General features: G+C 45.0%; 3 protein-coding genes and 1 long non-coding RNA gene across 4 annotated transcripts; 1 reads left to right on the forward strand and 3 right to left on the reverse strand.

The window, feature by feature from the left end:
- Positions 1 to 979: 979 nt before the first annotated feature.
- Positions 980 to 1441, reverse strand: LOC122244410 (uncharacterized). Its single transcript, XR_015190784.1, has 2 exons — positions 1311 to 1441; positions 980 to 1144 (listed from the first exon to the last, which is right to left on the reverse strand). It is a non-coding gene; the product is annotated as an uncharacterized LOC122244410 (long non-coding RNA).
- Positions 1442 to 3777: 2336 nt separating this feature from the next.
- LOC122267125 (uncharacterized) lies at positions 3778 to 4427 on the forward strand. The gene is made up of 2 exons (XM_086534781.1): positions 3778 to 3992; positions 4164 to 4427. The coding sequence occupies exons 1-2, from the start codon at positions 3778 to 3780 to the stop codon at positions 4282 to 4284; spliced, it is 336 nt and encodes a 111-aa protein (XP_086390907.1). The 3' UTR covers positions 4285 to 4427.
- A 925-nt stretch (positions 4428 to 5352) lies between these two features.
- On the reverse strand, positions 5353 to 6882 carry LOC147466713 (uncharacterized). Its single transcript, XM_086534752.1, has one exon. The coding sequence runs from the start codon at positions 6491 to 6493 to the stop codon at positions 5453 to 5455; it is 1041 nt and encodes a 346-aa protein (XP_086390878.1). The 5' UTR covers positions 6494 to 6882; the 3' UTR covers positions 5353 to 5452.
- Positions 6883 to 9490: 2608 nt separating this feature from the next.
- LOC122267131 (uncharacterized) lies at positions 9491 to 10273 on the reverse strand. The gene is made up of 2 exons (XM_086534754.1): positions 9889 to 10273; positions 9491 to 9840 (listed from the first exon to the last, which is right to left on the reverse strand). The coding sequence occupies exons 1-2, from the start codon at positions 10123 to 10125 to the stop codon at positions 9628 to 9630; spliced, it is 450 nt and encodes a 149-aa protein (XP_086390880.1). The 5' UTR covers positions 10126 to 10273; the 3' UTR covers positions 9491 to 9627.
- Between the last annotated feature and the right edge of the window lie 3395 nt (positions 10274 to 13668).

Genomic DNA, 13668 nt, shown 5'->3' on the forward strand with positions numbered 1-13668 from the left:
ATCTAAAATCTTACAAAAGAAGGAAGGAGAAAGTAATACTATATCGTTTAGCTTTCAAGTATTTGAAAAAAGATGCCTTTATGATATGTATTACTTTTGTTATCCCTAACTTTCCATTAGCTAGTAGTCTCTCGCTAAACTTGGGTTAGAAGTAGAACTGTTGGCTATCTAACACATATTACTACAAGTTTCTAATAAATCTTAATAAAACACACTACAATCTACAAAGTTAAAAGTTGGTGCTGATCTTTCAGTCTATATTTGGGGTCCTATTTATCAAACTACATAGGAACATAGCAGTTATTCGTATAAAATGAAAGACCTGTTGATAAATTCCACATTGTAATATTCATTATACAGAATGATTGGCTCATGTTCGTACCTTGGTGTTAAAACTGTGATTACTGGTGTCTATTCCTCCTCCTTCTTCTTCTCTCTTTGACTATCATTCTTGGATTATCTTTTTCTTTATTATTCTCTCCCTTTATATTTATAAATTTTCATTTTTGCAGGAAAACCTTTGTCCTTCTCAAGATGTAGGGTTGTAGATTTTCACCTTTGTTAGTGTGTAGTAATAATTTGGATGTGTATGAGAGAAATCTAGAGAAAATGTGTTGTGTTCGTGATTTCTTCTTGTTTGTTACATCACCTTGACATTGAATCTTAACTTGTGTAAATGTTTTCTCCTTTTGTGTTTTGCAAGGACTCTTGTAAGGTATTGGTCATTTTTTTTTTTTTATTTATTAAAGTAGCGTTTTTCTATTTGCTGCCCATTTGTAATATCATATTCGTTTTTTTTTTTTTAAGTTCAGCTTTCGATCACATATATATTTAGTCTTTTATTTCCTTTCATCTTTTCTCTAAGATCTTTTGTTGGTGGTTGTTTAGGTAACATCATCAGTATCAATGTAATTGTAAAGTGCATTTGGTGATCTAGTTTTCCATATTGAAAATTCTTGTTAGGCTAAATAAACACAGGTTTTCAGTACAACATTTATTATTATAAGGAAGGATTTTTTTGTTGGGGTCGTCAGGAAAGTGGTGCTTTGTAGGAGGAGCACTGGACCTTCCTCCCACGTCCTCCATATTTCAGCACCTACTTTAAGGGCCAATAAGGCCCATCCCTGTCGAACTTATACAAATCCTGAAAACAAGAGAGAAAAAAACAAGAACATTATAATTTCTGTTCATAATGACGAAAGTGTGTGTGTATGTGTGTGTGTGTGTGTGTGTGTGCGTGTGCATATGTAAGTGTGTATCTGATTTCACATATACAGATATATGTCAAAAAATATATTAATTTAACACACCCCGCTGCGGCCTTTCTTCCCCTTCTTCCGTGTCTTCGGTGGGGACTGGATATACCAATATCAGGAACGACGAAGACGAGGAAAAATAAGATAAAATAATGATAATTAGTTCCCTCTCAGCCCCGTCTCCGGCAGGCAGGCATCGGAACGCCTTGCCCGCTCTGCAACACGCGCCCACGCCCACGCAATAATAATGATAGTGTTATCATTATTATTGCTCCCATTAACGTTGATTATTGTTCATAATTCTCATCATAAATATTGTTATTATCATCATTATCATTATTATCATTATCATCAGGGTAAAAAAATTAATAGAACTCACGATATCATCCTGGAAAGCATCGATATCATCGCCTTCTTCCTCCTCCGTTTCAATGATCTCCTCAATCTAATCTAATTCCACTTTATACTCGGTCCCAAAGAAAATGGGTGTCACAGGTTCTGGGTTCTGTCCATAGAAAAAAAGTACATAAATAAACAATATATATAGCAGAACAAAATGCACAAAAATAAAAGAAGAAAAGAAAGAAAGAAAGAAAGAGAAAAATACACACACATCTATGTATGAATTTATATATATCATATATATGTAACTCAAAACTACTTACAGGAACTAAGTCCTTTGCCACGAATGTTGCCTGCTCATCTCTTCCCTCAAGCCGAATCTTGGGCTTGGCTCCTGCTTTCTCGTCCACGAGGGTGGGCTGGTCTTCCAGGTCTTCCTCCGTTAGGATCTTGAGCTCTGGTTTCAGGTTGAGAATGTTGCCTGCTCGTTTTTTCCCTCGGGCTCAGACATGGGCTAGAGCCGAATCTTGGGCTTTGCCCCTGGTTCAACGAGGCTGGCATGCCCTTGCTGGTTATCCTCCTTGGGATCTTGCACACGGGTTTTCAGGATCGCCCTCAGTCATTGCTTCTTCGCGAGTGTCGGGCGAATCGGAGTCCAGTTTACGAGGATCCATCTGAAAAAAAAAAGAAAAAAAAAATCAAACTCGGTCAATGGAGTGTAAACAGGAAAGACGGAAGCAAGTGAAAGGATAGAAAATAGACCAAGTTACAGAGAGAAATTGATAACTAAAGGTGGAAAAGGGAAAAGGGAATATAGCAAGAAGAGTTTAGATCATTGAAAAGGAATATGGAAGGAGTATGAGGAAAAGAAAACGAAAACAGAGCCTAAAAAACGCTGCTTATTACATCCAGGTTAACTGACCCCATATATGATCAAGAAAAAAAGAGAATCTTCATTACAGGCACTGATCAACCTCCAATAAAGAATTACTACATCTTGAGACACACATAAATCTTCTGACTGAAAACGAGAGAATTATAGTTTGTGTTCATAATGACGAAAGTGTATGTGTGTGCATGTGCGTGTGCATATGTCAGTGTGTGTCTGATTTCACGTATACAGATATATACCAAAAACTATCTTAATTCAACACACACCGCTATGGCCTTTCTTCTTCCCCATCTTGCGAGTCTTCGGTGGGGACTGGATATACCAATATCAGGAACGACGAAGACGAGGAAAAATGAAATAAAATAATGATAATCAGTTCCCTCTCAGCCCCGTCTCCGGCAGGCAGGCATCGGAACGCCTTGCCCGCTCTGCAACACGCGCCCACGCCCACGCCCACGCAATAATAATGATAGTGTTATCATTATTATTGCTCCCATTAACGTGGTATGTGCTTGTGTTACCAAGGGTGTGTGTTTATGAAGGCAAAGTGCCGCGTCCAAGGTGTAGTGGTCTGTTCGAGTGCGACGTGGAGGATTGTGGGTCGTCAGGGAAGTGAAACTTTTCAGTATAATACTTCGTGTAGGAACACTAGTCCTTCCTTCCACGTCCTCCATGATGGTTCTAGAATCGAGCCTATTTCAAGGGCGAATAAGTCCCATCCCTGCGGAACTTAGGGCCTGTTTACACGAGGAGCTTTCAACGCGCATTAGCAAAGTCAATGGTAGTCTGTGGAACCGGTGACACGTTGCGCGGAGTTTTGCCTGACGCTGCGCGAACGCCGAGGTTTGAAAGCAGCGCGCTCTCTAATTGGCTGGGCTGCTACCAATGAGGAGAGAGAATTCGCGTTACTATGGCAACCTACTCCACGTGGAAGAAGTTTATATACATAAATATATATTTAAAAACGCTGCCACTAAATGAAAGGAAAAACTTGCGACGTTTCGAACTTTTAAAGAAAGTTCCTCATCAGGCGAAAGCAATCCATTGATAGTGTTATCATTATTATTGCTCCCATTAACGTTGATTATTGTATCATAACGGCTGTAATGTGGTATCTGTGACGTCACAAGCGTTCTGCGAACGCCTCCTGGATTCACTAGATGGGTATTGGAGACCACGTGGTACTCGGTTGTCAATTTGTACCTTTTCTTTCCATTTATTGATGCCCTTGGTGACGCCCTTCAGTATTTTCTTTAATATCATACAAACGCCCCATCCTCTTGGGAAATGCACTGGTATTTTGACTCGAAGAGCTCACGTCTCGAATATGAAAACCCCATACAATATTGGGTATATGGCAACCCCACGCCATCCTGGGAGTTGAGGACCTGCCGGCCGTTTAGTCGCGTTATCTCTCGAGGAGTGAAGGCTGGGTTCTCGTTTAGGACTTTTTTTTGGATTTTCCTGATTGTGATATTTCTGCCAGTAAGGTTTAATGTTGTGTAAGTCTGCCTTGATCCTGTGATTATTTGTAGTAGTTTGCCTTGATTCAGTAAACGAATATTCATGAGATATTTCATATATATAGAACCTTGATGATCATTGAAATCCATAACCTAGCTTAGAAGTGAGAAGTAAAAGTTCAGTACTCTTGACGGCACCCCCATGCCCAGGCTTAACTCCTCGCAGCTGAGGGATATCGACGACTCCTGTAGTAGGGTGAGTGTCAGCGTCGTCTGCACTAAACTACTAGAGATTTGTGGTGGCGAGCGTGTGGGTACGAAAGATTTTTAACCACTCTGTCCATGCCTCCTTTGTCGTGGTGTCCGCCATTTTTGTTTGTGTGGAGTTTGATTTCAAATTCAAAGCTTAAAGTAGCCTTAATTTGATTTATAAATTCTGAAGTTGTTGTGATTTTCATGCTTATTTCATAATTTCTGAACAATTTAAAGTTGGTGAATTTAATGAGATATTAGAATTTTGATGAGGTCCAAAGAGTTCTTGCACTTTTTGCTTACTGGTCATTAATACTATTGAACTGTTAATACTTAACCCGTTTAGATTTCAGCAGTTTAGCATATTTTAGTGATTTGTGATGCATAATCATTTCTTCTTGTTTGTTACATCACCTTGACATTGAATCTTAACTTGTGTAAATGGCCGTCTGGTTAGCTCATTGGTAGCGTGTCGACTTCACATCCCCGTGGTCGGCAGATCGAGCCCCGCCCAAGCTCCTGAGGTTCCATTGTCACCTGGCGGTTACTGATGTAGCCGGGCACTGCGTTGGGTAAGGACCAAGCTCAGATCGAGTCAACGGTAAATTTGGATAAAGACGCAACCAAACCTCTAGGCACATCCCCGTGGTCGGCAGATCGAGCCCCGCCCAAGCTCCTGAGGTTCCATTGTCACCTGGCGGTTACTGATGTAACCGGGCACTGCGTTGGGTAAGGACCAAGCTCAGATCGAGTCAACGGTAAATTTGGATAAAGACGCAACCAAACCTCTAGGCACGACACGATATTTTTTCTGGTAGTTTTCGTTCTGTTTTGTACAGTTTCGCTACTTATTTCCATCGGAAACCTTTCGTTGCTGAGTTACACCCCCCCCCCTCCCTACCCACACGCGCGCCACCGTCGGTACGGAGATAAACGATTTCTGGCGCGAAATTTAAAGGTTTTTCTTTTGCATAATCAAAACCCAACCCATAAACCTAACCTAACCTGACCTAGTTTTTAGGTTTGCCCTAGCCAAGGGGGGGCTTCGCCCCCCCTGGACCCCCCCCACTTTTAAGGCCACTGCGTGGCCGGTAAATTTTCAAGACGGATGTCAACCACCGATCACGGAACTCACCGATTTTGGGTCTGCCCTAGCCAAGGGGGGGCTTCGCCCCCCCTGGACCCCCCTTTTCTCAAGCCACTTCGTGGCAACGGACTATCCTCTCCGAATGTTACCACTTCTTACCTTAATTGGAGGCGTGTGACGGGCCGGGTTGTGGCTCGTCAGGGTCATATTCTTCCGAGTCGGAGTCGGGTAGCGGCGCACGAGCGACGACGTCCTCTCGCTCGGACTGCGGAGGGTACAACCGAGCGACCTCTTCTAGGAAGGCGTGGTGTCGGTAGAAATAGTTGTTTTTGACGAAGATATACCTCGACAGATATTGAGGGTAATATTCGGGCCGATTGCCAGGCCGCTTCGTCCACTCCTTGACGTCACGCCAGAGTCTTTCGATGTTCTGAGTGTGGATGTCCCGATCCCCGGGATCCACGAACTCCACGGAGTGGTTTATTACCCGATGGGTATATCCCTCTTTGTTTAGGCCAAGGTACGCTCCCCAGCCGTCACTGCAGATGACGGAGCCCGGGAGAATGTACTTTTTGATAAGGGGAACCAACGTCTCCTTGCTCCTGTTCGGAGTGAGAGGAGGAACGAGGGGAATGAGGAAGCTCTTCTTTTCCTCCCTCTCTATGCCCCCAAACACCCAAATGTTGCTCAGTTGGCGTCCTCTGCCGTACTTGCTTTTCCCAAAGCAAGATTCGTCAATTTCTACGACGACACCTTCGCCTCCGATTGGCTCCTGGTTTGCTAGCCAGTTTTCTGTTACTTCAGAACAGAAGCTTCGCCAATCAACGCTTGTCTTCTGGGCCCAGCCAAGATTCTCAAAAATCCCGTGGTGGTCCCAGTGCTTCTGCAGCCAGTGATTGATGAAGCACACTACCTCCCACGGTTGCAGGTGAACTCCTTGGAGGAAGGTGCCCTTGTAATCACTGACGGTGAAGCTGCACTGCTTCCTTTTCTTGGTCTTGGGAATTTTCCTCCAACGGCCACAATACCACCTTGACTTCTCTGAACGGAAGGTACAGGGTAGTTCACAGTTTTTACACTCCACTTCCGTTGGCAAAACACCGTGGTCACGTAATAGTTTCAGAGACGCAGCGTTATCTTTGTAAAAGACCTTAATAAACTCCCACGGAGTATATCTACATCTTTCACACAGAGTAGCCATTTCGAAACTGATTTTGAAATTGAAGCAAGGCCCCAGACTCTACGTTCAATTGTCTGTGATTGGTCGATCATTTTGTCGGTTAGACCTATTGTTTCCCTATTGGTGTTATTATTATCACGTGACAGTATTGCCGTCTATCGATACTTTTTTGTATTTCCGCGGGGGAGGTTGGCGCATGCGCAGAACCGATATTTTTTCAGTCAGATGTTTGTCAAGACGGTGGAATCATCTCTCCCGTTAATCGTTTTTAATTATTTTCAAAATAATATATCTCGGTTATTTTTCGTTTCCAGAAGAAAAGAGCTTTTATGGGTTCCGTCATAATTAAAGCTACGTCATGCCCAAAGGTTTGTTTTTTCGCTACGTGTGGTTGCGTCTTTATCCAACAATACCAACACTCATTGGCACATTCTCTCAGGAGTCAGCACACGCTGGCACAGGTGGGCTCGCGTCACTGCATACAAGCCTGGCGTAGCAACTGCTTCGCAAATCTGGCTTATCCTTATCCTTGTGAAAATGTTTTCTCCTTTTGTGTTTTGCAAGGACTCTTGTAAGGCATTGGTCATTTTTTTATTTTTTATTTATTAAAGTAGCATTTTTCTATTTGCTGCCCATTTGTAAAATCATTTACAAAACATTTTTTTTTTTTTTTTTATGTTCAACTTTTGATCACATAATATATTTAGTCTTATTTCCTTTCATCTTTTCTTTAAGATCTTTTGTTAGTGGTTGTTTAAGTAACAGTTTTTTTTTTTTATGTTCAACTTTTGATCACATAATATATTTAGTCTTATTATCTTTCATCTTTTCTTTAAGATCTTTTGTTAGTGGTTGTTTAAGTAACATCATCAGTATCAATGTTATTGTAAAGTGCATTTGGTGATCTAGTTTTCCATATTGAAAATTCTTGTTAGGCTAAATAAACACAGGTTTTCAGTACAACATTTATTATTATAAGGAAGGATTTTTTTGTTGGGGTCGTCAGGAAAGTGGTGCTTTGTAGGAGGAGCACTGGACCTTCCTCCCACGTCCTCCATATTTCAGCACCTACTTTAAGGGCCAATAAGGCCCATCCCTGTCGAACTTATACAAATCCTGAAAACAAGAGAGAAAAAAACAAGAACATTGTAGTTTCTGTTCATAATGACGAAAGTGTGTGCGTGTGCATATGTAAGTGTGTATCTGATTTCACATATACAGATATATGCCAAAAAATATCTTAATTAACACACCCCGCTGTGGCCTTTCTTCCCCTTCTTCTTTTTCCGGGTCTTCGGTGGGGACTGGATATACCAATATCAGGAACGACGAAGACGAGGAAAAATAAGATAAAATAGTGATAATTAGTTCCCTCTCAGCCCCGTCTCCGGCAGGCAGGCATCGGAACGCCTTGCCCGCTCTGCAACACGCGCCCACGCCCACGCAATAATAATGATAGTGTTATCATTATTATTGCTCCCATTAACGTTGATTATTGTTCATAATTCTCATCATAAATATTGTTATTTTCATCATTATCATTATTGTCATTATCATCAGGGTAAAAAAATTAATAGAACTCACGATGTAATCATTCTGGAAGGCATCGCCTTCTTCTTCTGCCTCCTCCGTTTCAATGATCTCCTCGACCCCTTCTAATTCCACAAAGAAATTGGTTGTCACAGGTTCTGGGTTCTGTCCATAGAAAAAAAGTACATAAATAAACTACTCAAAACTACTTACAGGAACTAAGTCCTTTGCCATGAATGTTGCCTGCTCATTTTTTCCCTCAAGCCGAATCTTGGGCTTGGCCCCTGATTTCTCGTCCACGAGGGTGGGCTGGTCTTCCAGGTTTTCCTCCTTAGGATCTTGAGCTCTGGTTTCAGGTTGAGAATGTTGCCTGCTCGTTTTTTCCCTCGGGCTCAGACATGGGCAAGCGCCGAATCTTGGGCTTGGCCCCTGATTTCTCGTCCATGAGGGTTGGCTGGTCTTCCAAGTTTTCCTCCTTAGGATCTTGAGCTCTGGTTTCAGGTTGAGAATGTTGCCTGCTCGTTTTTTCCTTCGGGCTCAGACATGGGCTTTGCCCCTGGTTCAACGAGGCTGGCATGCCCTTGCTGGTTATCCTCCTTGGGATCTTGTACACGGGTTTTCAGGATCGCCCTCAGTCATTGCTTCTTCGCAAGTGTCGGGCGAATCGGAGTCCGGTTTACGAGGATCCAGCCCCGTCTCAGGCAGGCAGGCATCGGAACGCCTTGCCTGCTATGCACGCGCCCACGCCCACGCAATAATAATGATAGTGTTATCATTATTATTGCTCCCATTAACGTTGATTATTGTTCATAATTCTCATCATAAATATTGTTATTTTCATCATTATCATTATTGTCATTATCATCAGGGTAAAAAAATTAATAGAACTCACGATGTAATCATTCTGGAAGGCATCGCCTTCTTCTTCTGCCTCCTCCGTTTCAATGATCTCGACCCCTTCTAATTCCACAAAGAAATTGGTTGTCACAGGTTCTGGGTTCTGTCCATAGAAAAAAAGTACATAAATAAACTACTCAAAACTACTTACAGGAACTAAGTCCTTTGCCATGAATGTTGCCTGCTCATTTTTTCCCTCAAGCCGAATCTTGGGCTTGGCCCCTGATTTCTCGTCCACGAGGGTGGGCTGGTCTTCCAGGTTTTCCTCCTTAGGATCTTGAGCTCTGGTTTCAGGTTGAGAATGTTGCCTGCTCGTTTTTTCCCTCGGGCTCAGACATGGGCAAGCGCCGAATCTTGGGCTTGGCCCCTGATTTCTCGTCCATGAGGGTTGGCTGGTCTTCCAAGTTTTCTTCCTTAGGATCTTGAGCTCTGGTTTCAGGTTGAGAATGTTGCCTGCTCGTTTTTTCCCTCGGGCTCAGACATGGGCTTTGCCCCTGGTTCAACGAGGCTGGCATGCCCTTGCTGGTTATCCTCCTTGGGATCTTGTACACGGGTTTTCAGGATCGCCCTCAGTCATTGCTTCTTCGCAAGTGTCGGGCGAATCGGAGTCCGGTTTACGAGGATCCAGCCCCGTCTCAGGCAGGCAGGCATCGGAACGCCTTGCCTGCTATGCACGCGCCCACGCCCACGCAATAATAATGATAGTGTTATCATTATTATTGCTCCCATTAACGTTGATTATTGTTCATAATTCTCATCATAAATATTGTTATTTTCATCATTATCATTATTGTCATTATCATCAGGGTAAAAAAATTAATAGAACTCACGATGTAATCATTCTGGAAGGCATCGCCTTCTTCTTCTGCCTCCTCCGTTTCAATGATCTCCTCGACCCCTTCTAATTCCACAAAGAAATTGGTTGTCACAGGTTCTGGGTTCTGTCCATAGAAAAAAAGTACATAAATAAACTACTCAAAACTACTTACAGGAACTAAGTCCTTTGCCATGAATGTTGCCTGCTCATTTTTTCCCTCAAGCCGAATCTTGGGCTTGGCCCCTGATTTCTCGTCCACGAGGGTGGGCTGGTCTTCCAAGTTTTCCTCCTTAGGATCTTGAGCTCTGGTTTCAGGTTGAGAATGTTGCCTGCTCGTTTTTTCCCTCGGGCTCAGACATGGGCAAGCGCCGAATCTTGGGCTTTGCCCCTGGTTCAACGAGGCTGGCATGCCCTTGCTGGTTATCCTCCTTGGGATCTTGTACACGGGTTTTCAGGATCGCCCTCAGTCATTGCTTCTTCGCAAGTGTCGGGCGAATCGGAGTCCGGTTTACGAGGATCCAGCCCCGTCTCAGGCAGGCAGGCATCGGAACGCCTTGCCTGCTATGCACGCGCCCACGCCCACGCAATAATAATGATAGTGTTATCATTATTATTGCTCCCATTAACGTTGATTATTGTTCATAATTCTCATCATATATATTGTTATTATCATGATTATCATTATTATCATTATCAGGGTAAAAAAATTAATAGAACTCACGATGTCATCCTGGAAAGCATCGATATCATCGCCTTCTTCTTCCTCCATTTCAATTATCTCCTCAATCTTATCTAATTCCACTTTAAACTCGGTCCCAAAGAAAATGGGTGTCACAGTTTCTGTTCATAATGACGAAAGTGTTTGTGCGTGTGCGACGACCATGGCTGCATGGCTCTGGGACTGCGCAACCCGGGGCAGTATTCAGACGGAGGTACTCCAGGTCTGGAGTACTACGTAGATGCACTACCACAAGCAGCTCCAGTCTGTGGGGCTACATCCCACACAAGGCCAGACTTACCCACAGCCAATTCGACTGTCCACTCCTAGGTCACCCCGCAGACGGTCTCCACCAAGAAGAAAATGAACAGTGCCCCTGGTGCAACTACCACTGAATTGAAGGCCATCAGACCAGAGACTGCAGAGCAAGTAGAGGACGTTGTTATCAATGTGGCGAGATGGGACATCTAAAAGCCACCTGTCCCTTTAGTCAACGCCGCTCGGGCGCAGACTCCCAGTCCGCAGACGGCTATGCAACAACCCGGGGAGCCGAACAAAAACTTGAAGCAGAGGCACACAGGACGGCCTCTCATTGTCCTCGAGGCGGAAGGTAAACTGATCTCGTGCTTCCTGGATACCGGTTCCAATATTACATCAGTCAAGAGAGAAGCTGTCATGCACCTGCCAGAGTGCCAGCCACACACTAGCTCAAGAGCGGTACAGGGTGTTGTAGGGAAAATGACCCTAGTGTTAGCAGAAGTGGATCTCAAGTTTACCGTCCATCCCAATTTAAACATTATTCATCGCACATGTGTTGTTGAAGGCTTCCACTTCTCAGGTTCCGTGCTTCTGGGCATGGACCTCCTGCATCGCTTTCCAGTCTGCCTGGTCTTAGACAATGGTCCTGGAAGCAACTATGTCGAGCTTGATGGGTTTCGGCATAATGTAACGTTCACCAAAGGAAAGTCTAGAGGACATGATGTGCCCACCTGTCATGTGAGTGACAAGCCATCTGAGTCACTCGGGACATTGGCTCTGTCACAGTCCCTGTCACCAGTAGCAGTATCGCCAGTTCACGTTGCTGAAGAGACTGTGGTTGAAGCAAGATCGGGAAAGTTCGTTGCAGCCACCGTCACCCGTAATTCTCCAGATGACACTCGTCTCGCTGTCATTGAAGCAGGCACTGACCGACTTACTGTTTTTCGCACCCTTGTGACAGTCTGTGGCCGTCATTCCAGCGTGTGGGTTAACCCGCACCCAAAGCCACGCAAGGTGCGTCCGGTCACAGTGCTAGGATACACCTCATTTCTTGATCCAGAGGAGGTGATTTGTGAGCCTCCGGACACCTCCACTACCTCCATCGCCCCTGACTGTAAGCTTCCTGCAGGGCCCGAAATAGCCACGGCCGCTCCAGATGTGGAGTTCGAAGGACCCCCAGAGGAGGAAGAGTTCCTGGATGGTGGGGAATACTTTGACGATTGCTTCGACAGCGCTGCAGGCTGTTTAGACTTTGGCTACGAGGAGGATGAGTTTATGGTGTCCCAGATACTCCAGCTTTAGATGAGTCGCATCGGTATGAAGGCGTTGAGCTTACCTGTATCTCCGAAGACACGGATTCAAATTCCCTAGAAGCGATGACAGCCAAGTTTCCTGTAGATCTTGGACACCTTGCGGCAGATCATGGAGGACAGTTATACGAGGTGCTCAGCAATTTCCCGGCACTGTTCACTGGGGATAAGGATGCTGTAGGGGACGTACCAGGAGTACAGCATCGAATCATCACCAAGACAGACGCCCCAGTCTGTGTGCGACAGTGGAGGCTCCCACACAAGATGAAAGAGGTTATTCGCAGGGAGTGTGACCGTATGCTTGCCGAAGGAGTTATCGAGCCGTCCTCAAGTCCACGGCACTCGCCAGTAGTACTCGTATGGAAAAAGGATGGCTCGCACAGATTTTGTGTGGACTGTCGCGGTCTGAACAGGGTGATAACTCCGGACGCTTACCCTCTCCCCCGCATTGATGAAATGCTGGATGCGCTTGCAAGCCGTGCATGGTTCACTGTGGTCCATCTCGGTCCACCCAGATGATCGCCCGAAGACTGCATTCAGTGATGGCCACCGACTCCTACAGTTCTGACGATTACCTTTTGGCCTCTCCACTGCGCCGACGACGTTTCAGCAGACAGTGAATGTTGTCTTAGCATCTGTGCTGGGACGGCATACTCTGGCATACTTGGATGATGATGTGATTGCATCTGCAAGTTTCACTGACCATCTTCAGCATCTACGTGAAACACTTGCCCTTCTACATGACGCAGGGATGAAGCTCAACTTACAGAAGTGCGAGTTCGTCAAGCTCCTTGGTTTTATTGTTGGTCCTGATGGAGTGAGCCCAAATCCGGAGAAGACCACAGCCATTTCAGAACTGAAGAGACCACGTAACACGGAGGACATCCGCAGGTTCCTTGGAACTTGTGGCTTCTTTCGCCTCCATATTCAGGGATTCGCAGAGATGGCCAAGCCCTTGACTACCCTCACCAAGAAAGGGGTCAAGTTTGAATGGGGAGATGATGCCCAATTGGCCTTTACAGCCCTGAAGGAAGCTCTGGTCAAGAATCCAGTTTTACGCCTCCCGAATTTCGACAGACCCTTCGAGGTACACTCTGACGCCAGCACACAAGCTCTTGGCGGAGCTCTTCTTCAACGGGACACAATGGGTGCGCCACACGCCATCACATACTGGTCCCGTACACTAAAGGAGGCTGAAACCCGCTATGCCATCATTGATTTAGAAGCTCTGGCCATGGTCGAAGCAGCTTGGGACTTCGATCCATGTCTATGGTCGAAGATTTGAGGTTTGGACAGACCACCAACCACTCGTAGAGGTGTTTTCCCGGCGTACAAGGAGTAACCACTTGAGCAGGTATGCCTACGAGCTTGGCGGCTACGACTATGTACTAAAATACAAAACTGGAGCTAGCAACCATGTGCCGGATTTACTTTCAAGACCTGCAGGAGAGATGCCTCCACCTGTGGAGACTGCTTGCCCGTTAGAACAGGCAGGAGTACCAGAGGAAGAACTTGACCTAACCCAGATGACAGCTGCGGAGATGAGGGAGCATCAATTACGCTATCACGCGTCTGAGGATCTGCTGGATTTCCTGGAAGGATGTCAGGCTTTGCCTGGGGAGAAACAAGCTGCTGCACTTACGAGTTTCGAGGTGGAAGAAGGCGT

The sequence above is a fragment of the Penaeus japonicus genome, unplaced genomic scaffold, assembly GCF_977035675.1.
Source record: "Penaeus japonicus unplaced genomic scaffold, GWHDUDI00000001_assembly GWHDUDI00000042, whole genome shotgun sequence".
NCBI classification, from domain to species: domain Eukaryota; kingdom Metazoa; phylum Arthropoda; class Malacostraca; order Decapoda; family Penaeidae; genus Penaeus; species Penaeus japonicus.